This window comes from Oncorhynchus gorbuscha, linkage group LG09 (assembly GCF_021184085.1).
Source record: "Oncorhynchus gorbuscha isolate QuinsamMale2020 ecotype Even-year linkage group LG09, OgorEven_v1.0, whole genome shotgun sequence".
NCBI lineage: Eukaryota > Metazoa > Chordata > Actinopteri > Salmoniformes > Salmonidae > Oncorhynchus > Oncorhynchus gorbuscha.
This window is the reverse complement of record NC_060181.1, coordinates 37,968,757-37,987,145: the sequence shown is the minus strand read 5'-3', so window position 1 is coordinate 37,987,145 and position 18,389 is coordinate 37,968,757. Positions and strand designations below refer to the sequence as shown.

The following is an 18,389-nucleotide window of genomic DNA, read 5'->3' as shown; positions in this document are numbered from 1 at the left end:
ATTAATTTTTCTGCATCATTTTTGGACAGAAAGTTTCTGATTTTTGCAATGTTACGTAGATGGAAAAAAGCTGTCTTTGAAACAGTCTTGATATGTTCTTCAAAAGAGAGATCAGGGTCCAGAGTAACGCAGAGGTCCTTCACAGTTTTATTTGAGACGACTGTACAACCATTAAGATTGATTGTCAGATTCAACAGAAGATCTCTTTCCTTCTTGGGACCTAAAACAAACATCTCTGTTTTGTCCGAGTTTAAAAGTAGAACGTTTGCAGCCATCCACTTCCTTATGTCTGAAACACATGCTTCTAGCAAGGGCAATTTTGGGTTTGGGAGACAGGAAGAGGGGGATGGGGCTTGCTGTAACCAAAGAGGGCAACTTCATGACAACAGTGTCATAAGTATTTATACACATATTATGTATATATTAAAAGTTGTCAAAAGTTTAGTATTTGGGCCCATATTCCTAGAACACAATGACTACATCAAGCTTGTGAATCTACAAACTTGTTGGATACATTTACAGCTTGTTTTGGTTGTGTTTCAGATTATATTGTGCCCAATAGGAACTGAATGGTGAATAATTTGTGTCATTTTGTAGTCACTTTTATCGTAAGGAAGAATAGAAGATCATTGTGTGCAAGGACTTTGACAACTTTAAACCACAAAGTGATATGTGTCCAAATACTAGACATACAAAGTGCTTTCATTTCTAAACAGTAAATCATAAAATAAAACGGTGACATTCTGTACTGTAACCTCATATCAAACATTTGATCTCAAATTCAAAATTCTGGAGACTAGAGCCACATTAAAAAAAATATTGCATCACTGTCAAAATAAAGATGTAGTGCAGTATAATTCAGTAACACCAAGATGACTCCAATTTTGAAAGTGAAACAATGTAAACATACCTATTTCTTCATCAATGTTTAAAAATGGAGTGGATTCCATTAGACTTAAGGTTTAAGTTGATTAGAAGTTGATAAAGCCATTTGTGGACTTCTATTCATGATATATACCCATTGATTCTAGAAGATTATAACTTATTAATGCCTCACCCCATCAGAACCCACACTATAAGCTTGTTTTAGTCAATGTTTGCAGACAAAGTAAATGTAAAAAAAAATACACTGTATAGCCTTAAAACATGGTTAAAATGTTATAAAAAGAATAACATTGATGGTAAGTTATTGCATCCATAGCTCTGTCTATAAATTGAAAGTGGTTACATTTCGCCAACCTCATCACTCAGCTTTTAACCAAAACAGGGGAGGGGAGTGTGCTTTGTTATTGTTTCAACTACCGATTACAGCTTTAATAAAAATACAATAAATTAATTACAAACCACTGAATATCAAGGAATTTTATAGATTAATATATTCAAATCGCTCATCAATACCTGATTCTTCCTCCTCAGTGACCGGCCCAACATTTTTTGCACTAGTCTGGCTCTTGATGTACTGGCTCTTGGAGCTGAAAAAAAATTGTGATAAAAAGGTTTTTAATTCAAAAGATTTGCTGGAGTTCTGACTCTCCTTTCGTTAAATATGCATGGCTTGCTTGTGCACATATGGAGCACAAGCAAGACTTTTATTTTCACATAAGGTGAAGTGATTTGTCAGCTGAGGAAAGGAACCTGCAGTAGACCCAAGTTCTGGCTCATTCACACTGCTAACATGTGTAGAAGTTCACAAGGATGCTAACAAGTGCACCCTTGTGCCTCATGCTCAATGGGCAATATCATTGATGCCCGTGTTCAGTTCATATCACGGAGGCTACGTTTAAATTCACATTTGTGCCATGTGGGGTCTACTTTGACAAACAAAAAGCAATGATAAATCATAACGCTGTGGTGCTGGGAATATTTGTGCACGTATGGGAGCTATAGGAGTTACATTACCGGTAATGTACGACTTGTTACATTACCCGTTCTGGGTTGAGCTCCTCAGCCAGCCTTTTTGCCTCGTTAATGGCCTCGTCCAGTTGGGTTTGTGGGTCCTTCTCTTGGTTGAGCTCCTCAGAAAGCCGGTCTGCCTTTTTAATAGCCTCATACAGTTGGTCTTGGGTGTCCTCGGAGGCCATATCATCTCAAAAGAAACATAAAGAGACAACTACCAATCTAAACACATTCCTTCACATAGTAACCTCCCGTCTATGAGAAAAGCTGCATGTCAATGATAGCGTGTGTTTTACTATGTCCTGCACGTAACTAGTCTTCATCCTCCTCCACACGCAGACTGACTGATCTACAAACCCCTTTGCATAACAAATACATATGTATTATTACTTGCAGATCAGTCAGTCTGTCACCATTTACCAACAATGCATTATTAGTCTGTCACTTTCTTTTTCATGTGGTTCTATGACATGTGTGCACACATTCTATGTTGTGTTTGCAACCTTCCTTACTGGTTTAACACGTTGAACTCGTGAGATGGGTTTCAGTTCACCACTTTTGTTTTGAGGTATCTTTTTGTTTCTTAAGATACTCCTGGTATCTTATAGGATCTTGTTTATATATGTCCTTGACCTCTCCTTGGTTGATTTAGAGGGCATCTAATAGAAAAATATATAATTAAAGTCAGTAATAACCATAGTAAGTCACATAAATAGACATCAAAATCCCTCATTCATCCTAACATAATACAAAATGTAATCGTCTGTCTTATTTAACAAATAAGTGTTCAATATCAACCTGACCATGATCATACATGCCATTTGTGTCTTTTCAGGTATTAAGGTAAGTAAAAAAAAAAGATAAAATAATACATTTTGTCATTACCACCACACCCTGTCCTTACCATCATAATTCATTATGTGGTGGTAATGACATGTGGAAATGACGTTTTTACAGTATTTGGTCATAAATAGCAGGGATTCTAGCATGCGAACTCCAGTTGAACAGCTAGCATACAATGTATCCTAAAAGCACTTAGTTAAAACAATGTAACAAACCTAACATAATTTGATGAAATTATAGCCTATTTGGTAATGACGTACAATAAAAAGTATTATCTTCTCAAGCCATATTTACCTTTGATTGTTCTATAATTTCACAGCATCAAAATTTGAATCTCCTTCCATGACATCCATGTGTTCCACTGTGACTATTCATATCCATGTTAACAAAGTACAAACTTTTGAAAAAACCTTGTGTAACTTGCTTGTTGTCGGTGGTAATAACAATACTTAGAGATTACTGTATTTCTTGTAAAAAAATAAAATAAAATGGCTTATGCACATCTAATATGTATATTCTTGACATATATACATATTAGACATTAAATATTTTCTAATTATCAATACTTTTGTAAGTGTAATACATAAAATGTTAAATGTCTGGGTGTGACAAAAACAGTGCAAAACAGTGAAATTCTGACAATGCTTTATAAAATAAAAATAAAACATTGAAAGCTGGAAAAAAAAGTTACGTTATTTTAGTCTACTAAAATGGATGGGATTTTTTATTTTGTTTTTACATTAATTTAATTTTAAAAATCTAACCCTGAGGCGCAAACAGGTCTGTTTTTTGAAAATTACTATTATGTTTTGTGCATATGAATTGAATATTGACAAATGCATCAGTAAAAAACATTGTGCCTATTTAATGCTACCCTTGCTTTTAATATCACAAGCAGGCATACAACTGAGCTAAATATTTTGAAAGGACACTTTCTCATCCATAGCCTAAAAACACATATCAAGTGCAAGAGCGCTGTTTGGCTTACATCTGAAGGCTGGGGGCATTTAGGCAGTCTACTGCGGACCGCTAAAACACCCTAATGATTATGATCAAACTTCCTCAATGAAAATATTATGGTAACACTGTACCAAATAAGTTTCGGTATGGTTTAGAAACTTGTGTAACTTGTTATCGGCCTGACTTGAAATATTTCAGGCCTAGAAAAAACCTCCAGGACCACCCGTCAAACTGCGAGATTGTGAAGTGTGATTCATCACTCCAGAGAACAAGTGTCCACTGCTCCAGAGTCCAATGGCAGCAAGCATTACTCCAGCCAACGCTTGACATTGCGCATGGTGATCTTAGGCTTGTGTGCGGCTGCTAAGCAGTTATTGTGCTGATGTTGCTTCCAGAGGCAGGTTGTAACTAGGTAGTGAGTGTTGCAACCGAGACAATGATTTTTACGTGCTACACACTTCAGCACTCGGAGATCCCGTTCTGTGAGCTTGTGTGGCCTAACACTTCGTGGTTGAACCCGTTGTTGCTCCTAGAAGTTTCCACTTCACAATAACATCACTTACAGTTGACCGGGGAAGCTCTAGCGGGGCAGGAATTTGATGAACTGACTTGGAAAGGTGGCATCCTATGACGGTGCAATGTTGAAAGTCACTGAGCTCTTCATTAAGGCCATTCTACTGCCAATGTTTGTCTATGGAGATTGCATGGCTGTGTGCTCGATTTTATACACCCGTCAGCAACCTAGGTAGGATTACTGTCTAATTAAGAATTGGATTGCTTGTATTTTTCATATTCTCTTGCATCAATTATATAATGTGAAACAGGTACCCAGTAAAGATTGTGTGAAACATTGTGAGAGAATCTTAAATTGTTTAATGAAAAGTCAAGATAACAAAGTAACAAAAATTCCACCATTCTCCACCCCCACGCTTAACAAATATCCCATCCACCACTTTAACATTAGTCCTTTACTTGGTCCCTCTGATTAAATAGTGAGATTCCAAATCAAGCCATTGCACCCATCTATAGGCCAATGTTGACTACCTGAAGCATCCGATAAGACTTTTAATGTAATGTATACAATCGATGAAAACATACGTATCACAGATACCTCGGTAAAGCAGCTTACTATACAATATTGGCAATACAGTTTCAGACCCACAAGAAAGTCAACAAGGTCCTGTGGATAGGGGCATGGAATCAGGCCAGAGATGCAGTCTTGTACACAAAGAATGGTCCAGGGTGAGGGAGTCATTTCTAAACGCATAACAGCTACAGCATTGATTGCCTTAATGAGACAAGGCCTTCTGTATTCGTCAAGAGCGGAGGGAGAGCAAACGCACTCAGTGCAGGTTTGAGTACAGTACGCAAGAGAATGTGTGTGAATCCGCTAAGAGAATAAATGTTACAATTCAACAAAACTTGCTGCAGCAGTGGCTTATAAACACTAAACATAAATGGAAGAGGGTTCATCATTCAGTTGTTCAAAATAAGGGAAAACATCACTTGGTCAAGACATTACAATGAAGTAGGGTTGAAGAAATGAGGTTTTGAAGGACAGTGTCTACTTCCCCCGAATCCTGTCATTCTGGATAATCGGTTAAGTTTCCACATGGATAGCCCACTCTAAATACATATTACTGTACTTCCACATTATGCAGGTATGAAAACCTTGTAACAAGTATATCTCCCTAGCTAAATGGTCAGTAACTGCTGTGTAATGTAGACATCTAAAACAGCTTAATCTTTCCCAATAAGTCCTATTCAGGAAACGGATGACATTTCAGGACACTTCTGCCCTCACCGATGTCAAGTATCCAAGATGGCTGCTATTTGGGGACCTGGTTAAATGGACTATACGTTACACTGTAGTGATCTTTTCATTTAATTGGAATGTTCCAGTTAAATACTAATATACTCTAATCCTAAAAAATCTTGGAAAATGCCCTAACCACTTAACTGTCTAGTTCTATTGTGTTCAATTTGTGATCTCTGCCAGTACAATTAAAGGTAAAATAAACATGACAAATATTTGTGTGTGGAGGCCATTCTTGATTTTTAGTTAACTAAATGGACAGACTCAATGGTTAAACGGCAACTTAAAAGTACATTGTTTTGGGTTGCCATTTTGTGACCAGAAATGGAATGAACTGTGCAATTATAATGGACTACAACGCCGAGTCATCTGCCTTGCTTTTCTAAGTCTCGGTTTGATGACCTATCGGACTTCGACACGGGGACAGTCCTGCTGATGAGGACTTTGTACAGTTCAGAACTTGTTAGTCATAATCCTCCAGTTGGTTGGTGTTGAAATGCAACTCCCTATTCAGGTCCTCTTTGGAACAAATAGTCCAGTCCTGTGAAAGCTCTTTGTCGATCTCTTCTCACCTCTCTCCCGCTCTCCTTTCTTTCCTTCCAATCACAACAATGATATAAATCCATCTCTAGTTCAGTCTCTCCTCCTCCCCTCTCCAAATACCTCCATCTCCTTAAGCGCTATCACCCTCTCTTATTGACGACTCAATCTCTCACTCGTACTCTGCAATTAGCACCATCATGTAAATTCCAACCAGCATCGCCAGGATCTCCATCACCGATTGGCCCAGACTAGAGCGCCCAACCAGCAGCTCAGGCAAGACCGTCACCGTGGCGATGTACACAAAGCCACCTGCAGTGAATGGCAAGATCCAGGCTGTGGCGGCCGCGCCCACCCCCTCAGCCAATAGGGAGCAGGCTGTGCCGGCAAGAGCCCCCAAGGCTGTCAGGAGCTGTAGACACATGGCCTGATGGGAAAGAGGAAGTTGTCAAAGGACATCTCTACCTACAGAGACTTTCTGATGCAGGTTGTTCAAACAGAAAAGACGCACAAGTCTTACGGCTGCCACCATGTGTGAATAGGCTTTGTGTTGTAGTCATGACAGACAACTGGTACAGAGCATGTTTCAGTACATAGTCGAGCACATTTCCGTTTCTTGGCCGACATCAGTACGTGTAACCTCAATTGTTATGAAAAGTTGAAGCTTGTGCATTACCTTCTTCTTGGTGCAGCCAGACTGGACCAGGATGGCAAAGTCACCAATCTCGTGGGGCACCTCGTGCAGCAGGATGGTGAGAGTGGTGACAGTGCCTACTGCTGGGCCCACCAGGAACGATGCCCCGATGGCCAACCCGTCAGTGAAATTGTGTGTGAAGTCAGCAGCCAGGTTCAGGTAGCCCGATACCTTGATATCTATATTGATAGGAACGTCAAACGTTCAGCACAGAATCTATGGACTCTAGTCTAGAGCGCCTGGTTAAATTGTGCTTAGGAGCATTTGTTAACTCCCTCCATGGTTAAAGCACAAATAAATAGATGTCATTGTTGTAAAAATGTGAGTACTACATTTACAATCATATATTAAAATATTGAATTACTTTGACATATTTATTCATGTTATATTATGCTAATTTCCCTATGGTGGACCAAACATTTCACTACCTTACAAAATGCAAGCTTGCATTTTCACCACATACAATATAGTGGAATTATATACATCCTTTTTTCTTCAGATAGGTTATATTAATATCCAAATTTACAGTCATCACAAATGTATTAACTGGATTGCTTTAACCTCTTGAATCTAGAGGGCACTATTTTCATTTTTGAAAAAATAACTTTCCCAAAGTAAACGGCTATTTTGTCAGGACAAGATGCTAGAATATGCATATAATTGACAGCTTAGGATAGAAAACAAACGTTTCCAAAACTGTAAAAATATTGTCTGAGTATGACAGAATTGATATTGCAGGCGAAAGCCTGAGAAAAATCCAATCAGGAAGGGACTCTTATTTAGAAAGCTCTGCGTTCCTATGTGTCCCTATTGAACAGTGAATGAGATAAACCATATTCCTTTTTCTATGGCTTCCCTAATGTGTCTAGTGTCACAATACATAGTTTCAGGCTTTTATTTTGAAAAATTAGCCTGAACGTCAACATTGTGTCAGTGGTCAACTGAAGTCTCTCAGAGTGTTTTGTGCGTAAAGGACAAATTGTTTCTCTCTATCCTACTAAGAAGCCACCAGTCCCGGTTGATATATTATCGAATAGATATTCAAAAAACACCTTGAGGATTGATTATAAACCACGTTTGCCATGTTTCTGTCGATATTATGGAGCTAATTTGGAATATCTTCCGGGTGTTGTAGTGACTGCAATTTCCGGTCGATTTCTCAGCCAAACGAGCTATTTCGCCTACAAAAATAATATTTTGGGAAAAAAATTTACCATCTAACAGAGTCTCGTGAGTGAAAACATCCAAAGCTCATCAAAGGTAAACAATTTAATTTGATTGCTTTTCTGATTTTCGTGACCAGGTTGCCTGCTGCTAGCTAGTCATAATGCTATGCTAGGCTATCGATAAACTTACACAAATGCTTGTCTTGCTTTGGCTGTAAAGCATATTTTCAAAATCTGAGATGACAGGGTGATTAACAAAAGGCTAAGCTGTCAATATACTTCACTTGTGATTTCATGAATAGGAATATTTATGTCCGTTGTGTTATGCTAATTAATGACAGTTGATGATTACGCTCCCGGACCCGGGATGGGTAGTATCAAGAGGACAGATTTGGCACCATTGATTTTATGATACTGTCAGCCGCAGGACTTAGAACAGCCTTCTAATTTTAAAGCTCAAATGGCCCAGAACATTTCGTGGCTCTCTGTATAAAAGTTGATGGCCGCATACCAATACACTGATTTGAGACCCAAACTATCACCTAAACAACCTGGTTAGTGATGACACCCTATGCCAGGGGTCAAGATTCGTTGAAGTTAAATAACAAAGCAACTGATTCGTTTCTTCCCCGTATCAGCAGCCTCCCAGGATCTCCAGCCGATATTCTAGAATTTAGATGATTTTGAACCGTGTTAGTTTAAACAGAGCATACACCTAGATTGTATATATTCCAACTTGATATTGATGGAGGTGATTAACAAAACAAACTGTCGTTACACTTACCACTTTGGCAACCGCCTTGAATCAAAATACAACACTTCTAAATGTAGCTCTATCCCAGGGGTTCCCAAACTTTCACTCGGGGGGCCCCCCTTCAAGCATTGGGGAACATTTCAAATGGTATTGTACTTAATCTGGTAAAACTGCTGAATGAGTCCAAAACCATGCTGTGTTTGATTTATTTTGATGTACCAGAAATCACCAAAATGTGGTTTCCCTGCTTAATATTGAGATGGGAGAATGGACAATAATCGCAACAGTTAAACGCAATAACAGAGAAACAGGATTGATTTGAGGCTGGTAAATTAAATGCTGTCAAAGTGAATATTCTCTTTGAGCAAAATTGGTTTTGATATTTTAAAAAAAGCAATTTCAGTAAAGGCAAACTGCCCACTAAGAAATTAAGTGGCAATTAGTCAACTCTTCTTACCTGTAGTTTTCGCCTCCACTCCTTTTGGAGTCTTCTCATCTTTGCTTTCTTTTCCATCTTTCTCACCCTCCTTATTTTCTTCCTCCCCGTCACTCTCCTTTGCCTTAGGAGCAGCTGAAAAAAGACAGAAAAAAAATACACGTGCATAACTCTTTGGTGTACTGACCATCCCCCTTTATTTAACTAGGCAAGTCAGTTTAAGAACAAATTCCTATTTACCAAGACGGCTTAGAAGAGCAGCATCTAATCCCCTGACCATACAGTAGCTCTCGGTAAGAGGGAAATCTCAATGAATCAATGTTCAGACTTCAAAATGGACCCAGAGGTCATGTTACAAAACCAACTAGCTGCTAGCCTAAAGATGTGGCTACATTAGCTAGGTCTAGGGGTCCTAGGTCTAGGGGTCCTAGGTCTAGCTAAGTGGTCTGCAACCTGATTTAACCTGTGAATTTATCTGACGGGACAGAGTATGTGGACCGGCAGAGCTGCTGACCTCTGGGGATGGAGTGCGGGAAGTGGTAGTGTAGTGCAACTATGCTCCTAAGCCCTAAACTGAGAGCGTTGGGTCAGTAACCAAAAGGTCGCTGGTTCTAATACTTGAGCAGACAAGATGAAAAATCTGTCGACATGCCCTTGTGCAAGGCACTTATCCCTAATTGGTCCTGTAAGTCATTCTGGATAAGAGCATCTGTTAAATGACTGAAATGTTAATTTAACTACCTAACTTTTTCCATAACAATAGACATGCAATGCATCCAGTTCATTCGGAAAGTATTCAGACCCCTTGACTTTTCCCCACATTTTGTTACGTTAGACTTATTCTAAAATGGATTACATTTTGTCCTCATCAATCTACACACAATACACCATAATGACAAAGTGAATAGAGGTTTAGACATTTTTTGCAAATGTATTATATATTTCTTTAAATACCTTATTTACATAAGTATTCAGACCCTTTCCTATGAGACTAAATTGAGCTCAGGTGCATCCTGTTTCCATTGATCATCCTTGACATGTTTCTAGAACTTGATTAGAGTCCATCTGTGGTAAATTCAATTGGACATGATTTGGAAAGGCACACACCTGTCTATGTAAGATCCCAAAGTTGACAGTCCATGTCAGAGCAAAAACCAAGCCATGAGGTCAAAGGAATTGTCCGTAGAGCTCAGAGACAGGATTGCGTCGAGGCAAAGATCTGGGGAAGTGTTCCAAAAAAATATGTGCAGCATCGAAGGTCCCCCAAGAACACCGTGGCCTCCATCGTTGGAAGAAGTCTAGAACCACCAAGACTCTTCCTAGAGCTGGCCGCCCGGCCAAACTGAGCAATAGGGGGAGAAGGGCCTAGGTCAGGGAGGTGACCAAGAAGCCGGTGGTCAATGACAGAGCTCCAGAGTTCCTCTGGAGGTGGGAGAACCTTCCAGAAGGACAACCATCTCTGCAGCATTCCACCAATCAGGCCTTTAATTGTATAATAGCAAGACGGAAGCCTCTCCTCAGTAAAAGGCACATGACAGCCCGCTTGGAGTATACCAAAAGGCACTTAAAAAACTCTGACCATGAGAAATAAGACTCTCTGGCCTGATGAAATCAAGATTAAACTCTTTGCCCTGAATGTCAAGCATGATGTCTGGAGGAAATCCCTACGGTGAAGCATGGGTGGCAGCATCATGCTGTGGGGATGTTTTTCAGTGGCAAGGACTGGGTGGCTAGTCAGAATCGAGGGAAAGATGAAGGGGGAAAAGTTCCTTGATGAAAACCTGCCCCAGAGCGCTCAGGTCCTCAGACTGAAATTCCCTTTCCAACAGGACAACGACCCTAAACACACAGCCAAGGCAATGCAGGAGTGGCTTAGGGACAAGTCTCTGAATGTCCTTGAGTGGCCCAGCCAGAGCCCAGACTTGAACCCGATCGAACATCTCTGGCGAGACATGAAAATAACTGTGCAGCGACACTCCCCATCCAACCTGACAGAGCTTGAGAGAATCTACAGAGAATGGGAGAAACTCCCCAACTACAGGTGTGCCAAGCTTGTAGCATTACCCAAAAAGACTTGACGCTGTAATCGCTTCCAAAGGTGCTTCAACAAAGTAAATGGTCTGGATATTTATGTAAATGTGATATTTCCGGATTGTTTTTTTTTTATCATTATGGGGTATTGTCTAGATTGATGGAGTAAAAAACATTGTAATCCATTTTAGAATTAGGCTGTAAGGTAACAAAATGTGGAAAGAGTCAAGGGGTCTGAATTACTTCCGAATGCACTAAGTGGTCAACAGGAGGAAAGAAATGCATTACACACAGAGAGATCATTTCAAGGCATGAGAGTTATAGTAAAAAAAAAAGCTCATGTTGAATTGATATAGCAGGAGCACATGCATCAATTCAAATTGGCCTCCAATTAAAATTGATTACCTACCGTGAGAGTGTCCATGTCCATTTCCTTCCTTCAGGAAGCGAACAAATTTTTCCACAACCAGGAAGGCCACAATTCCTCCGAGGACCCACAGCCCTACTGACATCATGTGACCATGGGCGGCACCTACAGGTATGACAAGGAGCACCGTCAGGGACATGCTGTTTGCCAAACTGGGGGCAGGCACACCCCCCTCCCACCAAAAAAAAATAAAGAGTAGAAGAGATTTCTTAAAGCATGGAAAATACTGGTATGTGACCATTGGTGATTGACATTCTGCACAATCCAAGATGGTAGCAAGTCAGTCTGTCCGTTTGTATGTGTGGTCCTTGAGATCAGAGATAAGAGTTATGTTTGAATTAGCCTGAACCTGTTTAGAAAAGCAAACACTTGATGTGAAGGTGGATACTGTATATAACAACTTTTTTTTTTAATTTAAGAGCTCAGTCTCTATTTCACAAAATGTACTTGTACAAAGATTTCTGATTGAGAAGGCCCTTTTTTTCCTGCCTCGGGCCACTCGTAAACTGTAGCCTACACCTTTCTTGAGGTGGAGCTCGCCAAGTAAGGAGCGTCATGTCTGCGCGCAAGGCCTGCTACACGAGCGCAGGCACACACTGAGGGCTTGGAGCGGAGAAGCGGTTACTGGACTGGAAAACCTGATGCACTGTGGGAAAAAAATCTGTTGTTCTACACAACGTCTACTGGTCGTTGCACACCAGTCCTGAAATACCTCTAAAAACTGGCATTATGTATATGTTACTGTGCCTGCTCTTTACTCAATGCCAACCTGGATTTAATAGTCTGAATGATCAATGGGTGAGTGAATCATCTTCGCCCTACAACTTGCAAACGCTCCGACGAGACCATCATGTCAATACCACCAGGCACTTGGTCTCTCTCTGCAATTGCATTTCTACCACTCTCAAACACAACTTGACCTACACTTGATGGCATACTTCCAACATCTAAAACTATCGAAAGACTCAGCTCGTTTTATTGACAATGGTGCTGGCTTCGCCAAGTCCTCACGCAGTGAGCAACAGATACATTATGCTTTTATTGTTGATCTCTGGTAACGTCGCTGAATCCCGCTCAATTAATTCATATACTTACAAGACCGAATCCCAGAACACCTAACAAATCAACGCTGATGGACATTATTCTAACGTATATCCCTCACAAATACATATCGACTGGGACATTCTGTAATGTCAGTGAAAACTGTGCAATTGCTTGTGTTAGAAATACAAAAATGACCAAAGCCAAACCCCGTTATATTTAAGACATTTTAGACAGTTTAATGAGCAAGGGTTCTTACATGATCTGTACCATAATATTGACAGTCTGATTCCCGATGTAGACACTGCCTGAGACTATTTCTATATGAAATTTGTGTCCATTTGTGATAAGCATGCCCCTTTGGAAGACATTTAGAATCACTGGAAGGGACAATCCCTGGTTTTCAGATAAATTGGCAGAATTAAGTAGACCGATGTCTCTTGGGCTCAAGCCAGGCATGCGCCTGTTGACTGGGCCTCCTTCAGAGCGCTAAGAAACAAATGCACAGGATTGATCAGGAAGTCCAAATTAGTTGACTATTTAAATGCAGTCACAGAGAACCTAAACAACCCTACCAAGCTCTGGAAGCTAATCAAATCTGTGTCTGGTTCTAATGTATACACTGGCCTTCCTGACCATTTAATGATGGATTCTAATGAAGTGAAGGATAAAGCCCATATTGTTTTTAACAAGCACTTCATATCTGCTGGTTCAGTTTTTGATAATGGTGGGGCCCAGGCCTCTAATGTAAGCTCTGTTACAGTCAACTATGATATAAGCCATTATGTGAACCATTTGAACTTTGTGCCTGTTTCTCATGCTGAGGTCTATAAAGCATTAAAGGCAATAGACACTAAATAATCTGCAGGTCCAGACAACCTGGACACCTACCTCTTAAAGATAGAAGCTGGTATTATCACTGAACCTGTGGCTCACATTTTCAACTTGAGCCTCTTGACCAATTCAATACCCGGCATTTGGAAATCAGCTTATGTCCTCCCGCTGCTAAAGAATGGAGATCGCTCAGAAGCTAATAACTATCGTCCTATCTCCAAACTCCCTATCCTGGCCAAAGTCTATGAATCCTTAGTGAACCCAGTTTTAAAAAATGACTTAATTGAAAAGAACATGCCGATCGGGGTTCAGTCTGGCTTTAGATCGGGAGCACAGCACCACAACTGCAGCGGCAAATGAAATCATCAATGCACTTGATAAAAAGCAACATTGTGCTGCTCTGTTTGTGGATTTATCAAAGGCCTTTGATTCATTTGTCCATGAATTGTTGCTAGCTAGACTCAGTAACATTGGTCTCAGGGAAGGGCCAGTAAATTGGTTAAGAAACTAACTTTGAGAACACAATGTGTATATACTGATAATCACAAGTCTGGCTTTCTTGCGATTAATAGAGGTGTGCCCCAGGGTTCCATTTTAACTCCTGTGTTGTTCTCCCTTTTTATTAATGATTTGGGAAATGGGATGCAACCAGCAGTTACATCTATATGCAGATGATAGCCATATATTAATGTGCTCCTTCTCTGGTTCAGGCTGTTGAAGACCTCCAGACTGCTTTTCAGTCACTGCAGGCCTCCCGCTATAGTCTCAAACTGGTCTTGAATATACAAAAAAACTACATTCATGAACTTTACCAGAGCTCGAACTCTGCCAGAGAAGGTTAGCATTGTCACATCTGGTGGCTTATCCATTGAAAAAGTGTCATCCTACAAATACCTAGGTATATGGTTAGATGACAAGGTGTCCTTTAAAGTTCATATGGATAATCTTGTGAGGAAGCTTAAATTGAAAATGGGTTTTTATTTTCGTAATCAGGCTTGCTGCCCACTTATGCCTAGAAAGAAGCCACTTCTCTCAGTAAATTATTATGGTGACTTGATGTATATGCATGCAGCCTCCTCTGTCTTACAGAGAATGGACTCCATTTATCATGCATCCTTGAGGTTTATTACAAAGCCAAGTGACTCACCCACCATAGCACCTTGGACCAAATGGTAGGTTGGACCACACTTCATATGCACAGAAAGCTACATTTGTATGTGTTCATCTACAAACCCCGTTTGGGTAAACTCCCTCTTTAATGCTGTCGTCTGTTCTTCTTCACCACCAGCAGTTACCATACCGGTCTGCTAGATGGTTGCTACTTAAAAGTCCCCAGGACATTCACAGTATTAGGCAAGACTGCCTTCTCTTCTTCTGCACCAGACGCATGGAATAGTCTACAATCCATGCTTCATCTAGATATGTTAGTGCCACTGAATGAATTGAAAATATTGATGAGAGACTGTTACAGAGGAGTGTAAATGCTTTTTTAAAGCTGGATCATGTATTGTTGTATTTTTTAATTCTGTAATGTATTGATGGTTGCTGCCTTCTTGGCCAGGTCTCCCTTGAAAAAGAGACTCTGGGTCTCAATGGGCTTTTCCTGGTTAAATAAAATGTTTAATAAAATAATACCATGCGAGTGGCCATGATCCTGTGATTCTTCACTGTCATGCGAGTGGCCGTGTCCCTCGTCTCCATTGTGAGAGTGAGGCACTGTGTAAACAAGCGAGAGATAATAAGAAAGAATTACAATGGATATCAGACTGGCATGACAACATCCTTTTAACTACAAACCAATAAATATTTATTTTTTGGCTCAGTTTAGAGGTTGCATTTCCTTCACTGATTATTCTGTGTAAAGATTAAATCCCAGAATCATACCTAAAAATATTAATTCCATCAATACCAAAAATATTCGATAAACTAGATAGGCAATCAATTGTTTTCACTTAATTAAGAAATCTACCATAACAACAATAGTTTAGGGGAAAGGATGTGGAATGCCCTTCCTTCACTTCAAGTAGTTGTGTGATACTGACACTAACCCAGGGCGTGAGGGATGAGGTGTAGGAAGGCATCTCCCAGCAGGCCACCAGAGGCAAAGCTCAGCAGCACCTTCAGGAGGTTCTTGTGCTGGTCTGTATTGGACTGGACTGGGATCAGGAAGAGGATGAAGAAGGGAGCAGCACTGATCAGCAGAGTGGCACCGATGGCCTAATGGTAAGAATAGGAGAGAAAAACAGAGGTCATAAGAGGCCATTTTAAAAGTGTGTGAGCAGGCGTGCTTGTGGGTAGTAAAATAATCACACACTTCATAAGGATGGCTGTTTTGAGTTCCAAGGGTATCAAACCAATGTAATCAACTTCATCAAATAAGGAAAGGCTATTCCCTGTCTACAAAAGTACTTACATTCCAACCCATTCAATAATTGAATGCCAAATAAATACATTCCAATTCAGGTCCAATTCAATTGACAGTACCTAAATAGTTGACCTGTTGAGTCGTGCTGACCGGGACATTTAAATAACGGCAAAATAGTGTCTAACAAACCTAATCCTTTTGAACATGGCTAATAAAAATGTTAACTTTAGAACAGAGACGCATTTCGACTGCAGTGAAAATCGACAGAAAGTTATTGCCAGTACACTGCAGTGAGGTTGTCTGGTCCAGTTGTCAAAACCAAATGAGTCAATAGAACTCTAGACAAAACTTAGCAACAGACTCACTGGCAAAGCGAAATGTTTTTCGTAGAAAAGTAATAGGCAGCCTGCGTTTGCACTGGGACTCCGTAGGAAAGTCAAGAGGTTGTTTGAATGAACAAGAGGGATACCGACGGACAAAGATGTGACATTTTGCATATGATTTGATATAAGGTAGGCCTTGACCACTAATGGACATCTAAATGTAGCACGGGACCTGGACAAAAATCATGTTTCAAATATCCACAATAACACATTCATGTCCCTTCATGAATGGCTCCAAGGTCTCCACTGACAATACCTGCATCCAGAGCTCCACTATGTCCCTCTTCTCTCCTTCTGCCTCCCTTATCACCCTCTCTCCTCCGTGGGTGTGCCCGTGTCCGCTCTCCTCGTGCTTATGTCCATGGTCATGTGCGTGACCGTGGTGAGACTCCTCAGCTGGGGGCAGGTTGGCCTCAGCACTCCACTTGCTCGCCCCGTGGTGCAGTTTCTGACTGCCATGGGAGTGACCATCGGAACCGCCACCCCCGTGCGAGTGTGCATGCCCATGGTGGTCGTGTGCGTGCCCATGGTGGTCGTGTGCGTGCCCATGGTGGTCGTGTGCGTGCCCATGGTGGTCGTGTGCGTGCCCATGGTGGTCGTGTGCGTGCCCATGGTGGTCGTGTGCGTGCCCATGGTGGTCGTGTGCGTGCCCATGGTGGTCGTGTGCGTGCCCATGGTGGTCGTGTGCGTGCCCATGGTCATGAGAGTGGCTATGAGCAACAGTTAGCTGGGCGGCTAGCAACAGCACTGCTCCCGAGAACAGTGTTAACGCTAGCAGACGTCCATGGGCCATCATCTCACCTAGAACAGACATACAAAGGGAACATCTATGGTTACAGTTGCCTGCCTTAGTACAGCAACACTAGCTTCATATATCAACAGCTTAATTTCATCATGATTGTGGGAAGTTACAGTGGATGGGTTACGCTAGCTAGTTATCATATAACACATTATCAAACATTCCGTTGACATCCCATCTGCTACCGTTACACCTAACAGCATTCCCAAGATGGCCTTCTGCTAAGGCAATAGGCCTAACTTTACACTTTTCCATTGACTCCTCGTATAAGACTGACTCAGGAAGAGGGAAAGGGTCCTAAATGGGGAAGTAGCCTTGGAGAGTAGCTAACGTAGCTAGATGCCCTTAAAGTGATGGATTGAAAGAGATGCGATTGTTGTTGTACCTAGCAAGTTATCTAACGTTAGCCACTAACTGTCTGGCTAGCAGATAACCACATAGACAAAGATGGATGTGAATGCGATTAAAGGAATGCAGATGTCGCAGTTCATCTTGCATGCAACGTGTTGTCGGGATAATTAGCTAAATTAAGTACAATAGCAAACAACGGTTGGCTAACGTTTGCGGTGATGACGACAATGTTCCAGTATAAGCAAATTGCCACACACTCACGTGTCTGCTGTAATTATGCAGCGATGATCGTTAATCAAACAAATTCTTCCAAACAGAGCAAAGGGTCTCAAAGGTGTCTATTCATTCTCAGACGTGGCATTTAGTCAAATCATTAGACATATCGCGTGATTTCAGTCGCTGGTGTAAATAAAGAGTACCTGTCATAATATCGCGAGATTTATGTTTTTGTAATCTCTCATCCGGACTCAAAGATGGTGGATAGATGAAGGCGTCCAACTCTGGCCGTTTACCATTGGTGCACATTGACTGACCCGTATATTGGATGGAGAAAATAAATTAACTTACTCCATGCTTATGTTATTTGATGAATAGTCTCTCCCTTCTCATATAAAGTTAGGATTCATGGTATTTTTTATTTCACCTTTATTTAACCAGGTAGACTAGTTTAGAACACTTTCTCATTTGCAACTGCGACCTGGCCAAGATAAAGCAAAGCAGTTCGACACATACAACAACACAGAGTAACACATGGAATAAACAAACATACAATCAATAATACAATAGAAAAATCTATACACAGCATGTGCAAATGAGGTAGGATAAGAGAGGTAAGGCAATAAATAGGCTGTGGTGGCAAAGTAATGACATTATAGCAATTATAATTAAACACTGGAATGGTAGAATGTGCAGAAGATGAATGTGCAAGTAGAGATACTGGGATGCAAAGGAGCAAGATAAATAAATAAATACACTATGGGGATGAGGTAGATTGGAACGGCTATTTACAGATGAGCTATGTACAGGTGCAGTGATCTGTGAGCTGTTCTGACA

At 40.7% G+C, this 18,389-nt stretch overlaps 1 protein-coding gene across 1 annotated transcript; it reads right to left on the bottom strand.

The window, feature by feature from the left end:
- Window positions 1-4,552: 4,552 nt before the first annotated feature.
- On the bottom strand, window positions 4,553-17,732 carry LOC124043528 (zinc transporter Slc39a7-like). The gene is made up of 8 exons (XM_046362212.1): window positions 17,598-17,732; window positions 16,443-16,987; window positions 15,487-15,655; window positions 15,074-15,154; window positions 11,546-11,668; window positions 9,127-9,240; window positions 6,732-6,928; window positions 4,553-6,482 (listed from the first exon to the last, which is right to left on the bottom strand). The coding sequence occupies exons 2-8, from the start codon at window positions 16,980-16,982 to the stop codon at window positions 6,228-6,230; spliced, it is 1,479 nt and encodes a 492-aa protein (XP_046218168.1). The 5' UTR covers window positions 16,983-16,987; window positions 17,598-17,732; the 3' UTR covers window positions 4,553-6,227.
- Window positions 17,733-18,389: the final 657 nt, after the last annotated feature.